The 22,665-nt window shown below is 46.7% G+C and overlaps 2 protein-coding genes across 5 annotated transcripts in view; one reads left to right on the top strand and one right to left on the bottom strand.

Moving 5' to 3' along the window:
• PIK3AP1 (phosphoinositide-3-kinase adaptor protein 1) overlaps positions 1 to 10,645 on the bottom strand; it is a 49,541-nt gene extending 38,896 nt beyond the window's left edge. Inside the window, exons 1-2 of one of the 3 annotated variants that reach the window (XM_037400832.1) lie at positions 10,451 to 10,645; positions 3 to 419 (exon numbers count right to left, since the gene is read on the bottom strand). Coding sequence is in view for 2 of the 3 variants with exons in the window: in XM_037400827.1 (XP_037256724.1) it covers positions 3 to 419; positions 5,964 to 5,976 (430 nt within the window). In the remaining variant the exon portion in view is untranslated. Of the gene's footprint in view, positions 1 to 2; positions 420 to 5,963; positions 6,097 to 10,450 lie in introns of those variants that run through there. The other 2 variants (XM_037400827.1, XM_037400831.1) reach the window with 2 other exon arrangements.
• Positions 10,646 to 10,735: 90 nt separating this feature from the next.
• On the top strand, positions 10,736 to 22,426 carry NOLC1 (nucleolar and coiled-body phosphoprotein 1). Of its 2 annotated transcripts, XM_037400149.1 has the most exons (14): positions 10,736 to 10,867; positions 11,028 to 11,083; positions 11,174 to 11,295; positions 12,867 to 12,982; positions 13,757 to 13,898; positions 14,427 to 14,530; positions 15,230 to 15,380; positions 16,252 to 16,392; positions 16,816 to 16,905; positions 17,832 to 17,978; positions 18,202 to 18,756; positions 19,473 to 19,585; positions 19,950 to 20,030; positions 20,313 to 22,426. In XM_037400149.1, the coding sequence occupies exons 1-14, from the start codon at positions 10,757 to 10,759 to the stop codon at positions 20,469 to 20,471; spliced, it is 2,088 nt and encodes a 695-aa protein (XP_037256046.1). In that variant the 5' UTR covers positions 10,736 to 10,756; the 3' UTR covers positions 20,472 to 22,426. The 2 variants fall into 2 exon arrangements, with proteins under 2 accessions (XP_037256046.1, XP_037256047.1); XM_037400150.1 differs by lacking the exon at positions 10,736 to 10,867 and having other exon boundaries at positions 12,867 to 12,981; positions 13,755 to 13,898.
• Positions 22,427 to 22,665: the final 239 nt, after the last annotated feature.

The following is a 22,665-nucleotide window of genomic DNA, read 5'->3' as shown; positions in this document are numbered from 1 at the left end:
ACCTTCTGAAATAGCCTTCTTGACAGCTGCAAGGTAAGCATCGGGCTCATCATCATTTGTGAGTTCTTGCCACTGAGACCAGTCCTTGAAAAAGGTCAAATAGTCATCACAGTCCGTAACACCGCAGAACAGCTTGACTACTTTGTACGGGGGCCATAAAGCTTCCTGAAGGCTCTGCAGGACAGGAGGGTGGTAAAAACTCTGCACCAGCTCAGCAGACAGCAAAATGATGATGCTCCGACTTCTGCTGAACAGCTCCAGATCCTGGTGGGAGATGGCAGACTTGCCTTCCAGCTGGTAGGTCAGAATCTGATGCTTTCGAACATACCGAGTAAAGAGGAAGAGGTTCTGGAGGTACTGACACCATTCAGTGGCATCACTTGCATACACAATCAGCACATCATAACCTCCAGGGGTTCCTGTACAGGTGCAAGATGATCAGAAGGAGGATGATTAAATTAAAAGCAAGAACTAACCCACCACTTTGCACAAAAAAAAACATAGGGCTGTCCATATAATTGGTGTCAGAAGGTCCAAAGCACCTCAAAAGAACAGAATATCCAAAGTCACAAGAGCAATTCTAAGAGTGGTTGAACTCCTACTTACATATACCCCACTAGAATTTAAGCATTTTTTTCATTCTTAAAAACCTTCCTATGAAGAAGGGGATTTCCTACGTCGCTGTGAGACAAACCACTTGTGGAGATTTACAGATTTAAAGTACATTGATAGGAAAGAAACCCCACAAAAATCTAACCTCCAAAAAAAGTAGCTTGAAAAGGGGAGTTCACCTTTGCATGTGAAATAAAAACATTTTCGGCAGCTATAGGGTCTCTGCAACACAACTGCAGACCATTACATGCTCAAGCAGAGTATATACTAAATATAAAGACTTAAAATAAGAAAGGCCTCTATTTAAATGAGGCACCACAATGCTTACAGGAAGTCACTATGGCTTCCATGGTGTTAGACATTCGCTCTCATTGCAGCAAAAAGCAAACTGCCTGCAACGTATGCATGCAACTGAAGGGTACAACAGCCCCAGTGCTCGCAGCACAGCAATTCTGTCATTCAGGCTTCAGACATTTTGCAAGCCTGTGTCAGAGTCTTTCCCCCGAACTGTCATACAAAGGTTTCCCAACCATTCTGACATGACAAACCCTCTCTTCAGAAGGAAAGATCTAACACGATAGTGGTGGCCATAACACAACACAAAATATGCTTACCAAAGTTGACTTACTCCATAAATCTCTAGCAACAGCTCCTACCTACACACTCCTGCATTTCTGTGCTTGGAATGAAAGCACTTTTAAAACCATTTCCAGCTTGCTGGAAGAAGATCACAAGCGGACTGAACTGCTATGACATGATGCAGTGCTCTCCCATTAGTCTCAAGAAAACTTTTAAGTCTAAATTTAATTTTACCATCCACCTGCGAAGAAGTTTACCCAAATTTGAGGATTACAGCTCTGGTCCCATAGTAAATTTTGGTGCTGAGCATTTCATATCTTATTAGCAAACTGTCGTCTTCTAATTCCAGTTTGACTCTTTAAAAGTGTCAACATTTCCAACCCATCTCCATCCAGAATCCAGCAAGCAAGAGCAGATTCTTCTCACTAAAGTAGAAGGCAATGCCTAATACTTGGCATGCCAAAAAGAGCATCTTCAGAGAGTGAATTTGCCAGAATTGAAGATGACAGTTTTGCAGCCACCTTATTAAAATTCAACCAAACTGAACAGCCTCCAAATACTCCATTCTACCACCTCCCTCTGAACCTTCATCAAGAAGTGAAGGCTGAAATGACGTCTACGCTACAGTACCCCAGCCCTAATCCATACAATTGCCAACTTTAAATTGTAGTTGAGCAGAAGTGGTACCACTGAGTAGTAAAGTATGGAGATGCGCTCTGTTCTCAACCAATAGTGTTATGGTTACTGGCATAAAAGGAAAGTCTCTAGCAGTGAAAGAAAAATGTCCTAGCTATGGAGAAGACAGACACTGCAGTTCAGCAGTATTAGCTAGGATAGCTACATGTTTCTGTGGGAATACAGCTCCTGAACCCCAAGGGAAGCTTGTAGGAGACAGCATTCTCGATGGAGGGGATCGAGCAAACTCATAAAGCAGACAAAGAGAAGACCCAAAGCCTTGGGACTTTTAAGTTAAGAGTGCAGAACTGCTGTGAAAAAAGATGCTCTCACACCAGTGAGAACACCACTCCAAAATACCACTTCTGGCTGAACACCACCTAACAATGACAACAGAACCACAAGAGCAGAAACAGGAAAACCAAGCAGAATTCAGGAGTTGAGTTGTTTTATTCCAGAAAGGGAAGAGCACCAGAGATTTCTGCTTCCAGTGCCATGTATTGATTTACACGCAGTACAGCAGGAAAGGGCTACACAACTACCTGTGGAGAACGGAGCCTAGGCACCACAGCACAGCCAGCTGAGCCCCACCTCATCAGATGGGCAAGCAATGCAGCGACTCTTGGAGGTATGACCTGGGCTCCCACCTGGGGAACTCTCTAGGAGAAGTCCCACCTCCGGACTCTGAGGAAAGTGGCAGTGGCCTCCATGGCATTTTAACGTTCTGTAAAATGGAATTTACAGATCCTACCATGCATTTTTCAAAACAGCACAGCTTCCACAACTAAAACCGTTAGCAAACAGGCCCTTCTCCGGTCTTTCAGTGAAAGGAAGCAGCTGTGCTTGAAGAGGATGCAGTGGTGGGGGAGCCACTGTTTTTAAATATGCATTGCACTTGCAGGGGCACCAAGTATCCAAGAAGCCTCCCTTCCCCGATATACAGACAAAAGATGCAAACTTGACAGACTCTCTGAAAGTTCCCTGCCAGAATTTATACCCCCAGAGACATCACCCAGAGCAGTGTAGCCTCTGCACCCAGCAGGAAGGAACTTCACCTAATGTTTAGGAAACATTGATTTCCTAGAGAACCCCGCTCTACCTGCACGCCATTTCCCTTAACAGAGCAGCACCACCTCTCCTCAGGCCCTCTTACCTCAACTCTATAGCATTTTACACTTCCAGGATAAACTGAGGAACAATGCTTTGAAAAGGAGAACAGAGAAATAAAATTACTGACTCCACTTTTAGAGGAAACTCTATGTTGATAAGCAAAAATACTGGAAGTACATCTTAAAGAGCTAAATAAGCTCGTCAGCAACAGAACTGTTCCAAAGAAAACAAAATCTAGAAATAGTTTTGATTGCAACATCCCCTTTTAAAAGAAGGATGGCATGGGACTCGCTTTCCTGGATCATGCCAGTATTGTCTAACCAAACACGTCCCTTTCCAGAACCAACTACTGTACAGTCCTCAGGGAAAAGACAGAACATTTCAGGGAGTTTTTCCCACAACACTTCACACTTCAGCTACAGAAAAATTCACAGAACACACTTCAAAACACAATGTATACTTTGCCTATTGTGCACATAAAAGGGAATCCCTAGGTGAGCACCAAGCATTTAACTTCTTTAAACCCTGACCATAGACAGATGCTTTGACAACACATTCAACAGGCTGATTTTTGAAAAACACACACAAGGAAGCCTTCAATTCAAGTAAGAAAGATATGAACAGTATGTGCAGTAGCAATATGAAGAAAGATTTGTGCCAGCCAACCATTTCAAAAATCTTCCACACTTTCAAGTGCACTCTAAATTTTAACAGTACCTTGTTTCTGCGTTCCTAAACTTAGGGTATAAAAGTGACTTTTGGTTGTGTTTACAAAATAACAGCACTATTAAAAAGAGTGCAGGGCATGTTTAACTATTCATTTCATAGGAAAACATCCAGGTGCGATTCTGTTGCAGTTTGCAATGATAAACCGCAACCTTTGGACTCCTTTCCAGCCGCAACTGCCTCTTCAGTGCTTAGTTGCACACTCCATTACACAGCAATAATAAAAGACTGGTAAGATTACAAACTACTACTGTAGAAATGCCTCCAGTTCAGGTGGAAGGCCCACAGACCAAACAGCACAAAGACAGAACAAGATACAAATCTTTCCCCAGCTTATAAACTGCATGCAGAACGGAAGGGGATGAAGCAATCCAACCAAAATCACAGAATGCCCATGGTGAGAGAACAGAAGTACCCTGAAGTGATAGGATGTCATGCCTTCATAGTCCTTCTCCGAGAAGCAAACAAATCAGGTTCATCTTCGGACCATGTCAGGGAGTAGTGAGGTGAAAATCTGAGTTCAGAGCAAACACAGGACAGTGGTTTACCACCATATCGTAAGATTCTGATCTCCGCTGAAATAGCTGAAGAATACTGCAGGAAGCTGGTGTATCAGCTCTGGGCAAGACTACATCCTACCCACTTAAGACTTAGGGCCTCTATTAATACACAGTTTTTCTGAGTCATCTTTCACATCCCTCTCCTATGCAGACCATGACTTTCCATTGTCCACAGACCAGGTAAAAAAACCTGACAGACAAATCCTTTACTCCAACTCACATAAACATATGCAATGGCAAGCAAATCTATCTTTATCTGCTAGATTAAGTCCACCTCAAATTCTGACTAAATAAAAAAAGCACTAAGCCTGTTCTCAGTTTGCTTTGGGTTTCATGTGTATGGAGGACACATGAATATGGCCTTCCAAAATATCAGTCCTCAACAGAAGGGGATTCCTATGAAATCCCTATGAAAGACAACTGCCTATGATATAAATGAAGCCCAACTCAAGGTGTCTTTGTAATCGTATTGTTAAAAGAGAGTGCGCTTCCAAGAGGTGTTAGAAGCCCCTGGTGGGCCATTAACAGAAGTCCTCAGCACCTTCCATATGTCTGAAGTGTGTGTATTTAAGTGATGTATGAGGAAATGAATGCATACTTTGTCTAGCTGGAATGCATAACAAAGTAATAGTAATCCCATGCAATAATTATTAACATCCTAGCAAGACCTCTCCCTTTGAGTGGGATAGACAACCTTCACTTTTAAATAAAGTGCTGCAAACAAGCAAGAGGAAACAGCAGAATCAAAGTAGTTTGCAAACCAAACTTCAGTGAAAGGAACATGAGATTTGCATTATGATATGTGAACCTAAAGTTGTTCTACTTTTAAGTCTGTGAAATCACCTTCTGTTTATAAGGAGAAAAGTAGTTTTGCCCACAGGTCTCCTGAGGCCTCCCTTTAGCTTATTTTTACACACAAGGAGATACGCGTCAGAGAAACACCAACGTTACTTCACACCCTGAGAATGGCAGGTTTTTCCTTTTTTAGATAAAACACATGCACTTCCCTGCAGGGAGGGGAACTTGCAAACTGGGCACTGGCAAAACTTACACAACAGAGGTTAAACTCCTCTCCCCCTGGAGTTCACAGCTCTGTTCTAAGCAGTTTTACCCACACACCTGTTTGTTAAAACATTTTCATTGACGGCAACCTAGCCGGGTTTGCGATCCCGTGGCCGCTGTGGCAAGGACCGTCAAGTCACACCCCAAGAAGGGAAGTATGCAAATGCAGAGGGATAAAGCAGTTAGTTATCTGGGCACAATTTACTTCTCTACAAAACATCGCAGAAAAACCATCTAGGCGGTAAGGGCGGCGCAGGGCCGGGTTCCTCTGCAGAGCCGCCCCGCTGGCAGCTTAGCGGAGCCAGCCCGCAGCGCGCTCACCTCGCCGTGGCTCCGCCAGCACCTGCGCTCCGGCCAGGTGCAGCAGGAGGCGCCAGAAAGCGGCGACCGAGGGAGCCACCGCTGCCCCGAGAGCCCCGGGGACCCTCCTTCCGCAGCAGCGGGGGCGCCAGCGGCGAGCGGAGCTGCGCAGCAGCCCCGGCGTGGGGAGCGGGCAGCGCTCCGCCACAGCCCCGCTTACCGGCTTGCCCCCGGACCGGGCTGCCACGCCGAGGCCAAGCACGGGGCAGCCGGGGGCAGCGCCCGCCCGACCCCGCCAAACCCCCGCCGCTGCCCCGGGCGAGCAGCCGCGGCACCTACCGGGGGCCGCCATGGTCCGGGGCTGGCGGGAAGGGGCCGCTCCCCTTCCCTCACACCGCCGGCGTCCCGTCCCGTCCCGCGGCCGCTTCCTCGGCCCCGGCCGGGGGCTCCGCCCCGCCGCCCGGTCCCGCCCCGCGGCCGGCCGCCCCCGCACAGCCCAGCTGCCGGGGATCCCCGCTCCCGCCGGCTGCGGCACGCGTCCCACCGGGCCGGGGAGCGGCGCTGCCCGGACAGGGACCTGGAGCGACAGCGAGCGAGCGACACCTGCCCCACGCACGGCCCCTGCTGAGGCTTTACGGTCTGTCTCCGACGAGCAAGCAGGTTTAGTTTTTCCCTAGGGGAAAACCAAGTTGTTCCGTGTAGAACGAAGCAGCCTGCTGATACTGTCTTTTAACTCAGATTTGCCAGACCCCATAGTTTAAGTATTGAGAAGTGGAAGGCCACCGTTGGAGCTCAGAGACTAGGGCTCAATTTAATCTTGTCACCGAAGACAAAGCAACAGATTCTGCCTAAATAACTCAGTCTACTCCAGAAACCTGAAAGAACCACTTGCACCGATTTGCATTCAAAAACATTTCTTTGCTGAGAACCAGCAAAGCCTTTCACAGATACGCTTCAGCAAAGCAAAAGCAGATTCCTTACAATCTAGTTTCGCGTCAAGCCAGTCCCTCCCAAGCAGTCTGAGGGCGTTCTGCGTGCAGCTTGTCAAGAGCACTAACATTAGAACGGAGCCATTTACCAACAGTATGGAACCAACTGTTTCCTACTAATCTACTCTCATCTTAGAGGTTGGTCAAACTGTTACTTCCAAATCTTTCTTTACCCAAAACATACTTCAAGCTTACAAACTGTGCGCCAAGCCTTGTCTTCCAAAAACAGTGTTTGCTCGCACAATAGAGTACTAGGTAAAAAACATCCCCTGATGATTCAGCCTTATGAGGAACACCAGGTATGCAGAGAACCAGTGCCTCCCCATATGAATCCTGAAAACTTGTATCAGAACAAAGAATGCCTGGGCACTGCAGAAGTGTGCAAATACAGAGTCTACTCGGGATTTATGTGAAGGACGAAAATTTACTAGTTGGAAACTAGAGTCCCTAGCCAAATTCTCTGACTATTACAGAGTAATATGCATATTTTCAGAACTACTAAAACAGATGAATAGCCATGCATATGGCTTCATTATGACTGTTCAACATTATTTCCTTTGTAAAGCTGTTTATCTTCTGAATTCCAGAATAAAATGTTAAAACCAAAATCATCTCTGATGTTAGATGAAGAGTTCAGCATGCTCCTTGGAACGAGCTTTTAAATTCCCTCTCTTTTTAAAGCCTTACAGTATCTTACAAAAGGCCAGCAGAATCAGCTTCCTGCTTTGTGGAAACCCATGGGGCTTCTCCATATGTATCAGTGTCACTTAGGATGCTATGTATTTTATTTAATCAATACAAAGCCCATAGGAAACCTCCTTAGGGTTTAAACTTCTTAAGTCACTAAAGTGAAATTAATGTAGCTCCCCAAAGGAGCTTACATAAAATAACTGCCAGCACGTTGTTTCAGCAAACTTTACAGCAGCCGCCACCTAAAAACTCAGATGACAAATTGAGGCAACAGCCCCTTCCCACCCTAAAACATTAGGCTGGCCTAAGGGAAAGTGTCACACAGCTCTGTCATGGTTTAACCCCAGCTGGTAACCAAGTACCACGCCACTGCTCACTCACTCTTCCCCGCACCCCAGAGGGATGAGGGGGAGAATTAGGAAGGAATGTAAAACTCAAAGGTTGACCTAAGAATAATTTAATAATTTAAATAAAATAAAAGCAATAATAATGGAAGGGAGAAGGGGAGAGGAACAAATTCCAGGAGGAAGGGAGAAAAGAAAACAAGTGATGCACAATACAATTGCTCACCACCCACTGACTGACACCCAGCCAGTCCCCAAGCAGCGAGCAGCAGCCCCCTGGACAACTCCCCCCGGTTTATATACTGAGCATGATGTTCTATGGTATGGAATATCCCCTTGGCTAGTTTAGGTCAGTTGTGCCCCCTCCCAATTTCTTGTGCCACTCCAGCCTTCTCCCTGGCAGGGCCTGAGAAAACAAGAAGTCCTTGGCTTAGTATAAACATTACTTAGCAACAACTAAAAACATTTATCAACACTATTCTCACACCAAATCCAAACCACAGCACTGCACCAGCTACTAAGAAGAAAATTAACTCTATCCCAGCTGAAACCAGGACAAGTTTGCAATAAATTAAGAACAAAATGAAGAAATGGAGTTTTTCATCCTCCCTTGCCCCAAATTGACTGTACAAGCCTTGCCCTTCCTCCCTTCAATTCACTGCAGCATGTGAACACAGTTGTATTTGCAGCATCCTTCTCAAGGGTCTGCACTATCCCTGTCCAAAGAAAAGGACAAGATTGCTCTTTCTGGAGCCATTGCTTTTTTTGCTAGGTATCTGTGAGGGTTACCACTGAAAGGATTCAGTACGTGTTTGAATACCCATGCCATCCCTCTTCACTTTTCCTTGGCCACAAAAAGAATGGGAAGAGTGAAGACCTCGCACAGGAATGGTCTCTTCTGAGGTGAGTAACCTTCCCTGCAGCCTTAACAAAAGAGACATGCCAGCCAAGGGGAAAGGACAGAAAAGACCTGTGAGGAACACGCAAGGGGAGCAAAGGAATTCACAAGCAGTAGCATAAACTAGTTGAATTTGCTTGCTGTTTAGATCCTTACATCTCCCACTGCTGCCTTGGGGAATACAAGAACAAAACAGCTTTCTTTGCATGGTTGCTGCCCTGCCAGATCACCTGGACAGTTGCAGGCATAACACAAGGGAACACAGCTAGACAGCCACACACCTCTGAAGAGCAGCAGTCACACAGCATCTGGGAACAGACCTAACTGGCAAAGGCCTGGCAGGAGAGGGGGATGCTTATTAACCCACTGAGAAGCAAAGTGAGCCAGTGAAGCAAACACAGCCAGTAATTCCCATGGCTTCTCAAAGCGATTACTTTAAACAGCGTGACTTAAGGACTGTTCACCAGAAATGGCTGCATCTCTTCCTTTCTGATACAGACAACACTACAGAACTTGTGCTGAGCTTTGCAGACGAAGCTTGCAGCTGTAGCTTACTATGAATGGAAACTACAAGAACTGGAGAATACTGGTTGTGGCAAACAGTTCCCTTTCTGCAACACAGCCCCAAGTTATTCCATACACAAGAGGGGCACACCAGATCAGGGGCATCTGAGAACAAAGTATACATATTTAACAAGCCCTCAGTTGAACATCCCTTTCCTACACTACAGGAACAGCAACTGTATAAAATGACAGAAACCTACAGTACAATCTACCGCTACATAAGCTACTTTTATTTCCCCAGAAGTACAAAGGCAGCACCCCCCAGCGACACCAGCAACACATGAGCTATGCCAGGCACAGAGACTGCCCAAGTGGGTGTTCAGCAGGCACTACTACCTAACTACACAGAAGAGGAACAAAATCCCACAGAGCAAGGTACAGTAGTACTTGGAGATTGTTAAGAGCAGAGGGGTATGTAGGAGAAACATAAAGAGCATAACACTACCTACTTACTACTGTTTGTTTGACCCTGGCAGCCCTACCTCAGGACTTTCAGTATAGGGCTTCACTTCCTTTGCCCTCAACAGACTTTATAGTATGCTCTACTGAAGAGAATTAAAAAAAAAAAAAAAACCACAAAAAAAAAGCCACAAAGGCAAGGAGAACAGAGCACTGCATTTATCAGAACAAACCTCCAGTTCCCCCTGGAAGAAAAGAAAAATACCACCTCACTGGAGAAATGAGTAATTTAAAGCCACAGCAATACACAACAGCTGAATGAAAACTCCTTATCAGAGTCCCAAGTACACTAACAGGCCACGGTTGCCCTGATCAGCCTCATCTGGAGCTTTCACACCCACCCTTTCCTATAGGCCCCAGAGCTCCATTTAAAATCAGGTCTGGGCCTTTAGTGCTTGCTTGTCCTATTTTGTAGGTGTACCTGTCTCAAGCCCTATCTCTGTTCTTACTTCCTTAATACCCTTCAAACCTCTTTTAAGGAACTTTATCCCCAAGTCCCTCTCTGGCTCTACCTCATAGATACAGTCTCTTCAGACCTATAGCATTACTTGTACCCTAGCCCCTCCTCTGGCATGATCTTCTCTTGCTCCAGAATAGATTCCTCATGCAGTTCCTAGACCTAATTTGTAGCTTTCCTGGGGCTGCTGCTGCTGTCTGGCTCTGCCTGCCACGCTCCACACTACGTGGCACCGCCAGCGCCGCGGCTACCGGCCCGCTCTCCACCCTGGCACGGCCTTGCACCTTCTACTCCCTACCGCTCCCCTTTCAGCGATCGTATTTAACGTGGGTTACAACCAGAGGTGGACTAATGGGGGGAGAGGTTTAAGCGGGCTGAAGTTTTCCCTCTTCTAATGCCACACACGCGATCCCGGGTTTCCTCACAGAGGCTGCCCCGGCTCCCTCCTCCGCTGCGGGCCCTAAGGCTGCCCCTCCACCGCAAGCTGCCTTCGCTCAGGAGCGGGCGGCGCCGCCCCCGGTCCCCTCACGCCGGCTGTGCCTTACGGGTCCTCCCTCTGCGCGCCCCGTCCCGCCCGCTGACCGCCGCCCGCCATTGCCGGGGGGCGGCCGCTACGCCTCACAGCCCGGCCACGATGGCGGGAGGTGGGCGGAGCCGCGGCGGCGTGCGCGCGTCCGTGCGTGGTGGCGGCTGCGCGCGTGCGCGCAGGCGGCACGTGGCGGCGGGGCAGCATGGCGGCGTGGCGCGCGGTGCCCAGCGACCTCTTCCCCTTCGTGCTCACCTTCCTGCGCGAGAACCGCTTCGAGGGCGCCGCGCGCGCCTTCGCCAAGGAGGCGGCGGCGGTGAGGGGGGGGGGGGGGGGGGGGAGCGGGCTCCGGCGGGGGGTGGGGAGCGGGCCCCGGGCAGGGAGCGGGCCCCGGGCGGCCTGCCGGCGGCACACCGGGCGCGGCACACGGGGCGGCCTGGCCGGCCGGCAGACTGACGCATCCTATCTCGGTGCAGAAGGAGCAGGACCCCAACGCCGCCTCCCTCCTGGACATCTTCAGTTACTGGCTGAGGTAAGTGCCGGGGGGGCCGGGGCTCCGCCGTGCTGGGCTCCCGCCGCCGGCCCTGCCTCCAGGTGCCCAGCCCAGCCTTTCTCCCCGTAGGTCTCCAGCGGCCAGGAAGAGGAAGCTGGTTGCCAACGGCCCCCAAGTGAAGAGGAAGCCCTCCTCCAGCAGCGATGGCAGCTCCAGCGAGGAGGACGAGGTGCCTCCAGCCAAGAAACCAGGTGGGGTTTGTGGGCGGCCCCGGGGCAGGCCAGGGCGGTGTGTGGCAATGGCCCCTCACCTGGATGTACCGTTCAGCCTTAGCAGCTCAGTTGCGGTCCTTCAGCAGCCATCGAGGACTGGGTTTGTGTTGACTGCTCTTGTTTCTGGTGCATCTTTTGCGCATGACATGTAGGGGATGTGTTCATCCTAGCTAAGGGCAATCTCTGTCCAGTTATAATTAAAGCACGTCATGGTTTGTGTCCACTGGAAGGTTTTAGCCATTCCATTTGTCCCTTTTGGCTGAGACTGGTGAAGGTGTTGGGCTGTGTTGAGTTTTGAAGGTGCTATTGAGGTAGCATCTTTGTTACCTTGTCTGTATTGAGATTCAGCTTTCCAAACACTCACTGATAGGATATTTCAGCAGGGTTACTTGTGCTTGCTTCAGCACGTTCAAATTATGTGTTGGTTTAAACATTGAGTGAAACTGGGGTTTGAGTGCATGTAGATTGGGCTGGTACTCACTTCATGGGAGGTAGCTACCTCATGATTTTATTTCCTCACTGTTTTCCAGGGAGGCTCAGTTTCACTGAGAGCTTTAAAGAATGGTTTCTCATCTTGCTATTGTAGGAAGACTGATTCAGGTTTTACAAGTGCTTTCATATTTGTTAAAATACGCATAATTTGACAGAAGTCCTACATGGCTAAGATTTATTAGGGTCCTCTGTATTGGTGGGCACTATGACCTGTTTGATGCAGGGTAGTATCCTTGAGTCCAGAGAAGTAGCAAGCATCCTTACTCATCTGCTGCTTGTGTTAGGGTTACCACCTTTCTTTCTCTCAAGCCTGTGTCCTAGCGCTATCAAAAAAATGTGTCCCTCCACTGCACTTTGATATGTGGCAGGCTGTATTTTTTCTTTTTTTTTGACCTGGAATTGATTTTGTGCCTTGCCTTAACTACAGCGTATGCAAGTTTGTATGTGTCTAGCAGTAGATTTGCAGGAGAGGAGGAAGAGACAGGAAGAGGGAGAGTCACAGAAAGAGTCTTCAACCTGAGCCATCCTAAAGCTGAATTCCACTTGGAATTTCTGATCTTATTTGATAAGACACTTGCAACTTTAACTTGAGGCAAAAATGATTTATTTTGCTCTGTGTTGTTAAAAAGCAAATCAGTAACCATAAGGAGTGTATTTGGCCTAAAACATGTTAAGCAAGTGCCTGGAACCTAATGCGGCTTGCAGTGGTTCTCTTTGGAAGCCTGCATTTGTTCAGTGGGTTTTTGTAAGCTGGAAGGTGTGGAGACCCTGTTAATGTTACCTCAGCCTATGGGGGTGCTTTCCCTGTGGGATGTCCTTTTTGGTGACGGAAGTCTGCACTTCAGTGTGTACATGACAAAAATCTAGAACTGGTTTTATCCTCTTGCCTACCCATTTTTGAGTCTTCTACCGCACCCTGCCGGCTCAAAAAACAAAGTCAGTGTTATGAACTTGAGTCATGGTTTAATGACCTTTCCCCTGATACACACTAGTGCAGGATATAGGTACATGAAAGTTGTGAATTAACTTACCATCAGCGTGCTGTCCCTCATTTGCAGCTAAAGCAGCAGCTGTGCCCAAGGCAAAAGCAGTTTCTCCAGCCAAGAAGGCAGAGAGCAGCAGCAAGGACTCCAGTGATGATTCAGATTCAGAGGAGGAGGAGAAGCCAAAAAAGGTCAGCTTTTCTTTCCAGACTCTAATACATGTTTGACAGTGATTGGCAGTAGCAAATTTGACCAGCAGAACTCTCTTTTAAATTTGGCTCACTTTTCCTGAGCTATGAAGTGCCTAGACTGCTGCAGGTGCAATGTAAGAAGACATTGCTGTAGCAGATGATGTGCCATTTGGACTAGTCCCATGAAAAATGAATTTCACATCCAGCACTCGCTTGAATTCATATCCAGGTCTGCTCCTTTCTTTTATCCTAAGATTGCCAGGGCTTACTTCCCACCCCCCAAGAAAGATTTATTTGCAAGCACTGTAATAAATTTAATCTTTTTTAAAATGTGTGTATATGTAAAAAGAGAATCTTCTCTTTGCTTTTTCTTGCTGCAGTCATGGTTTTGAGAAGGGACAGGGGTGAAGAATGGTGTCAGTGTACACTAGAGGAGACCAACCAGAGTTGCCCAGTTAGTATTTTCAGTCTTCAAACTAGTGTAATCTGGAGAAGGAAGAGCACAGTGCCAGCCTCAGAGCTGCCCCATTTTGAAGAGGCAGAACTGGAGGCTGAGGTGCAAAGGAAGTCTTCCATGGGCTGCTGGGAGGTTTCCCAGAGGAAAATTTATCCAGAGGTTTTCAGGCTGTAACCATTAGGCAGAGTGGTGTTTTCAAGTGAAAATGGTAACCTCTGTGAAAGCTGTTTATATACTCTCTTTACATGTCCCAGTTATTAGTCTCTTTTTCTTTTCATGGGTACAAGGGCTAATCACTTTTCCCTTTTGTTGTTTAGAAAGGTGCAAAACCTGCGGTGAAGCCAGCTGGAGCCAAAATCCAGCCTCAGAAGAAAGCAGAGAGTTCCAGCTCTGACTCAAGCAGCTCAGATGAAGAAGCACCAAAGAAACAGCCACCAAAACCAGCAACACCTAAAATGGGTACATCTTATAGTGTGTCATGAGTCAAAGTGCAAAACCAAAAAACCCAGGGGAGGAGTGATGGGGACTGTACCTACATGCAAAGGCATATGTATTAACAAACAGTCTGAAAATCTGCTGTCACTGCCATTTGTACATTGTACTGCCAGTCTGCTTCTGACATGGAAAAGGTGCAGAACTGATTGTAAATAAAACGTCTGGTCTCAAATGCTGCATTGTTTGCATAAGTAGCTGTAACCAGCAACCTTAACTGTTTAAGATATGCTTTTGACAGGGTCTTCCCCTCAAAGGGCAGGGAAGATCTTTACTTAGCCTTTAGTCCTGGGACTTCTGATGGTCTAGAATGATAGTTTTCTGAAAACTCTCTAAGCTTGCAGTAGGATAAACCAACAGTCTTGTGGTACTGCCTTAATTTGCCCTATTGGGTTCTGGTGGTTCTTTTCTTTCTTTGATACTTCATGCTGAATGTCATTACCCCTCACCTACCACGGCATATTTTCTGATGTCCCTTTTTACTTCTCTCAAAAGGAAGTAAAGCTGCCCAAGCAGCCACCAAGGTGGTCAATGGAAAAGCAGCAAGCAGTAGCAGCAGCAGTGAAGATTCTGATGAGGAAAAGGCTGCACCAAAGAAGGTAAATTAGACAGTGAAAAACTTCATGAATACTGTAAAAGTCTAGTAGTCTAGTATGGTTGGGTACATGTGTCTTGCAGGTCCTGTGAAATGTGTAGACAAAGGCAGAGACCTCACAGATGCTGCGCACAGCATTTGGGGCTCTTAGACCTCCTTCTCCTTTATACAGTGGGATTATGTGTTCTAGCACCTCTCCATGCACTGACTTTCTTCCCTAATACCTCCTTACCACTTCCTCTGCTCCTTCCTTTTACAGGAAAACATCTTATTGTGTCAAAACCATATTGTAGTCTCCATTACATGTTCACTTTTGCATGACTCTTCTGTGCTTAGCTATCTGTAACTTTGAGTTTTCCACTAGGCAGTGTTAAAAAATGCTTTCTGCAATAGAAAAAAGCCATAGTTGCGTTAAATCAGTTGGCAGTTGTTACCATTTGTCAGTTTTGTGCCCCTTAGTCAGAGGAGCTCCTCATTGGGGATTCATGCAGCAGAAAACAACAGCAGAGTGGCCAGAAAGGTCATAATGCTTGTGTGTTTCCTAAAATTTGCATTTGAGAATCTTCATTAGTCTTTTCCCCTTTGTCTTCCAAATTTGCTCTCTTAAGTGAGGTGTAGAGTTAAACAAGATCCCCATCAAGCTGTCCCCACAAGATTTCTGTAACTTCTTTTTTGACATTATTTCTTTCCTTCTTGTAATAAGGCTATTCCCAAGAAATCACTTCTACCGAAACCTGCAGCCACTCAATCATGTCCAGGGAAGAAAAAGCATGCCAAGGAAAGTTCCAGTAGTGAGGACTCATCTGACAGCTCGGATGATGATAAGCCACCTGCAAAACAAAAGCCGAAGTCTGGTGAGTACTGAATACCACAGCAGCTACATGGACGATGCTTTCTGCGAGTCCCACTGTCCTGGGAGAAGTGTGTGTGCAGCACAGGCAGGTCTTGCTGCACACGAGGTTCCAGGTGGTGCTGTTGGTGGCACTGTGAACCAGAAATACAGCAGCTCTTTTCATGTGGGCTGTTGAGGCTAAGCTTACAGTTCAGCTCCTCTCTCAGCAAAGGATGAGGAGTGAGAGGGATTGTGACAGACTCTGCCTGGTTTGCATGTCTTCTATTCAGGTAGCCTTCAAGTACATTCTTCTTGCAGGTTTCCTGTCTGCCGGGATTTGGGAAGTAATTTGCCAGTGGTATCTTTATTCTGTAACTGCTGCAATTTAAGCTGGTTTGTGCTTTGTGTGAAGTATGCAGGTCTGTTCAGTTGCAATCCAGCTGAGGGGCTAAAGGGGCCTCCGTTCAGTATCATACAGGGCTTTTAGGATTCCAGTAGAGAGCTGATGTGAGTGGAGGATCAAGCAGCAAAACTCAGTCTGATCCTGTAACCAGAGGATTTGAGAAGGCAGTAAATGGAAACAATCAACAACTGACATCTGTTTTTTTCTGAAAAAGTTTGGCAACACAAGCACCCATTCTTCTCAAAGTGTAGAGGAAAAATCTGCAGAGGTGGTTGGGTCTGCTGAACCCTGAGGAGAGTCAAACTCCCAGTGAAAACAGGAGGTCGCAGTGGGGTGGGTGTAACCTGTAAGCTAGTATCTTTGATTGTAGCAACGGAAGGGGAATAAATGGAACAAAACAGCTAGAATAAAGCACTTCTGATATAACAAACATCTCATGTGCTGTTCACATAACCATGCAGGCTTTTGAACACTGTGTCTCTCTTCCTAGGTCAGTACAGTGCTGTACCTCCTCCTCAAGATACACAGACAAAAAAAAGCCTTGCCAAGGCTCCTGCAAAAAAGGCTGAGAGCAGTGACTCTTCAGACAGTAGTGATGAGGCAGAGCAGGTGCCCCCAAAGGGAGGAGCAGGTAAGTTGTGAGGAGAGGAGGCTGCAGAGGAAGTACTGCATGGTGTGGACACTGTTTTGGCAGTGTCTTGGTTTCCTTGAAAAAGCCATTTGACTTTGGTGTCTGTGTTGCTGTTTGCTTCTCTAGAAGCTTCTGAGTAATTTGATGGCATCCCAAATAACACTTTGTACAACTTGCGGATTCAAAGTGAGTGCAGGTTAGATTACTTTGCACGTGTTGGTTTGAAAAGTCATCATGATCTACTTTAGAGGAAATAAGCCAGGCCCATTACTGCAGCTGGCCAAGTCCTTGCTTGGCTTCCAGTGTGCTGGCTGAATGGCTGGTGCACTGAGAAGGGAGCTTTTCCACATCTGGAAAGGTCTGGGTTTTGGGACAAAGGTTTGGTGTGGATGTGGTCTGTTAATTTTCAACTTGCTTTTGCAGGCAAAGCAGTAGTAGCTAAAGCAATCCCTGGTCCCCAAACCAAAGCTGTGGCTACCAAAAAGCCTGAATCCAGTTCTGACAGTGAGTCAGGTAATTCAAGAAATAGTCTTGATTATTTTTGCATTAATGTTTTTATTGGCCAGGTTGCTGTATGTTGTTATCTGTACAATCTGTACGTATCTGTACAATCCTTTAGCATATGAGCTCGAAAGCTTCACAGTCTCCATAGCTAGCAAGACGTGCTGCATTTCCCCTCCAAGTTCAAGGTGCTCCTTTTGTGTACCTCGGCACCTCTGGTGCCACGGTAGGGACTGTGGCTGGCAGCTGCCTGTCTGTCTGCAGACTGTGTTTTCTGGTTTTGTTGCCTGCTTTCTCAGAAATTGATGAGGTTTTGATGACTGTTACTGGAGTGCTCAGGAATGTTGGAATAGGTCAGGTTTAACATTCCAGGTTGCTGTGACATACAGTACAAAGGCATATTTGTACACAGGAGTCTCCAGTCCATTCTCAGACTGCTGCTAAACACATCTGATACAGGAAATAAAAAGCTAAAATGAGATACTGTGCTGTTGCTACCTCACTTTCCCTGCTTTGTCGATTTTTATCTCCTAATTTCTTGCCTGTTCTTTGATATTTACCACACAGCTTCGTTTCTCAGTGTTTCTTCTCCCCAAGTTTGTTATTGGTGATACCTGTACTCTCTTTCTTCAGTTCCTTATCCTGTACTTCTTCTACATTATTCTCCAGACATCTGCTTCCTTGTGCATGCATTAGGCAAGAATGTGAACTGCTTGTTTCTACTTCCTCCCAACAAAGATGATACATGGAAACATGAATGCTGTCCCTTGACCATTCAGGTGTTCATCAAATGCTGCTTATTGACAGTTATCTAGTGGCTCAACTGGGTGACAGCCTTTCTTGCTTTTCACTTCCACATGAGTTACATACCTGTTGTTACTAAAGTAACTTGCACCAAAAACTTACTAACTTAACACTTCTTTTGTTGGTTTGTCTAGATTCTAGCTCTGAAGATGACAAGAAGAAGGTAGGGAGTAAGCTCCCAGCTAAACAACCAGTGATAAAGAATACTTCCAAAACAGCAAAAGTAGCCGTCAAGCCTGGACAAGCAAAGAAAGACTTGAGTTCCTCCTCAGACAGCTCAGGTATTGGGGTAGGAGGAAAGGAGAATCTCCACATACACATTGTGCTCGCTCACACCTCTGTGTTTCTAGGCAGGGTATGAGGGTGCGGTTGGACAGGAATACAGATTGCAGCATTGTTTCCAGCAGCTTTTGAAGCGCGTTGCATCAGCATTGAATCTGTAGGTTAGCTTCATGTTGAAGAAATGGGGCTTTACCTTGATTACTCTTTTCCTTTCCGTTCTAGATTCTGATAGCTCTGACAAGAAGGCCCCTGTGAAGCCCACAACTAAAGCAGCAACCCCTGCAGCAAAGAAGTCACAAGCCACAAAGAAAGCACAAAGTAGCTCTGATTCAGATAGCAGCTCAAGCAGCTCTGAGGAGGAGAAGAAGAAAGGCACTCCAGCTAAATTAGCTGGCAAAGTGGGTAAGCCGGCATCCAAACCTTCTACCCCAGCTCCCAAAGCTGGCACTTCTGACTCTGATAGTTCAAGCAGTGAAGAAGAAAAGAAGCCAGCAGTGAAACCAGCCACCAAATCTACAGGAGCAGCAAAAGCAACTGTGGGGAAAAAGGTAGCTGCTTCTAGTAGTAGCAGCAGCTCATCTGATAGTTCCAGCGAAGAGGATAAGAAGCCCAAGAAGGCGGGGAAGGTGACACAGAATGGTTCTAAGACCTCTGCCTCCACAGAGAAAGCAAAAGCATCCACACCAGCAGCAAACAACCTGAAGTCTAAGCCAGCTGGTGGCAGCAGTAGCAGCAGTGAAAGCAGCTCTGAAGAAGAGACTGGAGAAGTCAATGGAGGTATTGCCTACAGTCTGGGAAGTGGGTCTGTCAGGCAGTGTTACTGAGCTAGACATGAATGGGAGCTTTTCCTAAACAATATTCAGTCTAGTTTCTGTGTGCTATTAGATTATGCCATCTGGTGTAGTGCTGAGAGGAAAGAGCTAGTTTTTAATTTGGTGTGATCTTTTTTGTCTGTATTGCATATCTGATGGCAATGGAATTTGTGGTAACATTTCTGTACAGTTGTCAGTTGCCATCTGTGCATGCACAAGGTTGTTAGTGAGAGCAAGGCGTACTGCTGGAAGACCTTGTCCCTGTTGAGTGGGACACCACCACAAGTGATGCCCCAATGCGCAATCTCAATCTTTATCCCTCCAGGAGCAAAACAACTTTGAATGCACTAGCGATGTGTGCAAGTGCATACAGTGTGACTCCAAGAACTGGCAAATTTTAACCAACAGAACTTTCTCAAGTGCACTAAATCATCAATATAGAGGTACCCTATTCCACAAAATTACCTTTATTCGTTAGGATAGGATGGCAAAATTGTTGCTTACCCAGAATGGCCATTAGTGTCTGTTAGAGCAGTCTCTTTTCTGGGTGAAGTGATGCAGGGACTGATTCTTACATCTGTGTGTCAACACTGGGTTTGCATTCTTGGGGGGGAGATGCCTTTGCCTTTCCCAACACCATGCTTACTCCCTTTTGAAGTTTTACTGCTGTACATTTAATAGGCACGATCAAGAAGAAACAGAAGAGGGAAGATGTTCAGGAGTCAGAGACACCACACAGTAAAAAAGCAAAGATCAAAGCCAAAACACCACACACAGTTCCCAAGGTGAAACAGGTGAGTGAGGGTGGACTGTGGTGACTTGTGGGAGAGGCCTCCTGAACAAGGAGGTTTGTTCTGGGGGGAGGCTGGGCCCACAGGATTACTTCTGGTTTTGCAATTGAACCTTGTCTGGAGAACACTGGGAAGTGCGTGCAGGTGTATAATGTTATTCTGGCAAATGTTGATTGGATATGCTTGCGTAGAAGCATCCCTGAGCTGCCTGATAAGAAGGGAAAGAATTACGAACCTGAGAAGTTACTTAAAGGTGGAAGTGATGTGAACAGAGCTCCACCTTTGCAGGGAAAGGAGGGAAGAAGGTTGTCCCTAGGGGGGTATCATGCATGTGTATGTGCTTACTGAATCTTGTTTTCTTTAACAGCCAGCCTCTCCATTCCGCCGCGTAAGGGAGGAAGAGATTGAGCTGGATGCCCGTGTTGCTGATAACTCATTTGAAGCAAAGGTAGGGCTAGGTAGTGCCCAGAGCAGTAACGCTTGACCTACGCAAATATGCATCAGCAGAGCAACCTCGGCACGCTTGCGGGGAGTCTTTTTGGTGGAAACGTTTTCCACCAGGAGGTGGTGGTAAGAGGCATGTGAGCACTGGCAGGAGGTGTGTGGGAGTGGTACCAGCTCCAGTGTCAATGTACTGGTGATTGCTGGGTAGGGTGAAGTGCAAAGCATTGTCTCTACTCTCTTGGGTGCTGACCTGAATTTTTTTCCTTTCCTCCTTCAACCCTTACAGAAAGGAGCAGCTGGTGACTGGGGTGAGAAGGCTAACAATATCCTGAAATACACTAAAGGCAAATCTTTCCGCCATGAGAAGACAAAGAAAAAACGAGGCAGCTACCGTGGGGGCACTATATCGACCCAAGTCAATTCCGTCAAGTTTGAAAGTGACTGAGAATGTTTCCTTCAGAATTTATAAACCATCTGCTCACCAGAATGGTTTGGGTGGGCATGTGGACATTGTGGATGTCAAGCCTGCCTGGAACGCTACCTCCCCTAGCCCATTGCAGGGCAGGCAGTTCCAGTGTGGGGATGTGGGAGAATGGTTCGATGTTTCCCCCTTTTATTTCTTATTCTGGTTTAAGCCCCTACTTTGGAACCATCCTTGAGCTGGTGTTACTGGCACCACTAGGGTGACCTCCAAGACTTAAATTTTCTACAGTCTTATTTTAAAAGGCTGGCAGTGATTTTTCATTTTGGTTTCCTTCCCATCTAGTAGAAGGAAGATAAATCATTCTCATGTATCTTAACCTCCCACTTCTTTTTCAGCCAGTTTAACTCTTGATACCTGTGAAATGGCAAGTATTGTAACTTGCCTTTGGCTAGTTACTGTAAGAGCAACAAGTGATTTGAACCCTCTGGCTGTAATAACCAGCCCCACATGACTTTTCAAGTTGCAGTGTGACCAAGTCTTTTTGGTTTCCTTCTATGGTTTCACCTTGCAATAAATCCCTATCTTCCTCTTCCTTCCACTCCTGTTGAGGCCGCTAACCAGAGTACTTGGAGAAGTGGAGCCTAAATACACCTTAGGAGTTGAGTAACTATTGTAGTTGCAAGCTGGGGGCTATTGTCAGAAAGACCAAGGTCTATAGTACTGCTGTGGCAGACTTGGTAACCCCTTGGTTGGGAATGTAGCTGGAAAGTGGAGGTTGTGACGTTTGGCTCAGTGGGAATGGGTAAGGAGGCAGAGGAGATCATGCCCTCTTTTCTACCCTGCGCTGCTTTTTGCTGTGTTTTTGTTACAGAGGCTCTGACTGCCATGTGGTGTTACTCCTTGTTCTCTCTGAACACGAAACGTGCCAGCTTACGCTTACTCCCAGCAGCATGTGCCGTGCAGCCTGTTAGGAGTCAAGAAGAATGTATCATTAATGCCTTAAATTTATTTTCTGGGTTGGATCACTTGCTCTTTGAGCTGTCTTCCATCTGTTAAGTCCCTCTCGAGAAGTAAAATGCCAGTTTCCCTGTAGCACTAAGGCAAATAAAGCCTGATGCTGTAAGGTTTGAAGTGTTGGCTACAAGTACATGTTCCGTATGGGGAGCCTCAAACAAGTTCAGTAACTTGGAGCCTAAACTGAGACTTTGTGAGCAACTGAGGTAACGTAATGGTTTGCTGCTGCTGAGAGGGGGGCTTGTTTTGCCTCCAGCTGTTCGACTGCGACCATATTTCTGGTGTGACTCACATCTGGTAGAAAGTGGTTCCCCCAGCTACTTTTTTCCCCGTGTTAGGTGGGTTAAGTCAAATTAAATTTGTGGAGCAGGCTGCTGAGCCCATAGCCAGTGTGACCTGGACAGCGGTAGTGTGTGTTTGCAGAATGGGGCGGTGGGCTGTCAGAACTGCTTGCCCCGTCTCATGAAACTGCCAGCCACCGAGAGTCTGTGCAGGGCCTGATTGCCATGTTTCCATTCCCTCCCCCAAGGGCGAGAGTGGGGAGAGCCCTGTTATTACAGGAAGCTGCATTTCTGCGCAAAGCAGTGTCACCTAATTGAGGGTTGGATGAGGCTTGAGGAGCCACCCCCGTATACATGAGCTGCAACTTGTTCCGATGAGCATTTTTCAGGACTTCCCCCTCTGGCTTGCACAATCACTGTGCATTCTGGGCTGCGGTGCAGAGGGATGCAGGAGACCACGGTTACTACAAGGAATTAAAGGTTAGGGGCTGAAGGAAAGTGGGAAGGGAGGATTTTCTGCCTGGGCATTTGAACATCTTGCTTGTGATTTGTCAACCTCCATCTGGTTACGGGAGCTTATATTTGAAATTAAAACTTTGTAACTACTTTCTATGTTTTGGGGGTATTTTAGGTGTGAGAATTTTAATGTGTCGAAAATAAAAAAGATTGCTGCCTTTGTAATGCGAGTGGATCTGGTAGTTAAAGGTGTGTGGAAAAGGGCTGGTGTTGGTGCTGGGGATACTGCAGCACTGTATATGTCTTGTCTAGGTAGATGCTCACATGCATGTAACAGGCCTTCAGGAGTGAAAGGTGGCCTGTGCAGCTGGCTGTCAAAGGGCTTTCTAAGAAATTTGGATAAAACTGATAAAACTCTAGAATTATATTTGCTTCTATCGGGACAAACAGGCTGCTCGAGTCCC

Source organism: Falco rusticolus, chromosome 9, assembly GCF_015220075.1.
Source record: "Falco rusticolus isolate bFalRus1 chromosome 9, bFalRus1.pri, whole genome shotgun sequence".
NCBI lineage: Eukaryota > Metazoa > Chordata > Aves > Falconiformes > Falconidae > Falco > Falco rusticolus.
This window is presented reverse-complemented; position numbering and strand designations above follow the sequence as displayed.

Excerpts from the sequence above, each read along its gene's own strand:
- NOLC1 (XM_037400149.1), top strand. The coding sequence starts at position 10,757 with ATGGCGGCGTGGCGCGCGGTGCCCAGCGACCTCTTCCCCTTCGTGCTC. Across the intron at positions 11,084-11,173 it reads ATCTTCAGTTACTGGCTGAG|GTCTCCAGCGGCCAGGAAGA; the intron begins GTAAGTGCCGGG and ends TTCTCCCCGTAG. Across the intron at positions 11,296-12,866 it reads GCCTCCAGCCAAGAAACCAG|CTAAAGCAGCAGCTGTGCCC; the intron begins GTGGGGTTTGTG and ends CCTCATTTGCAG.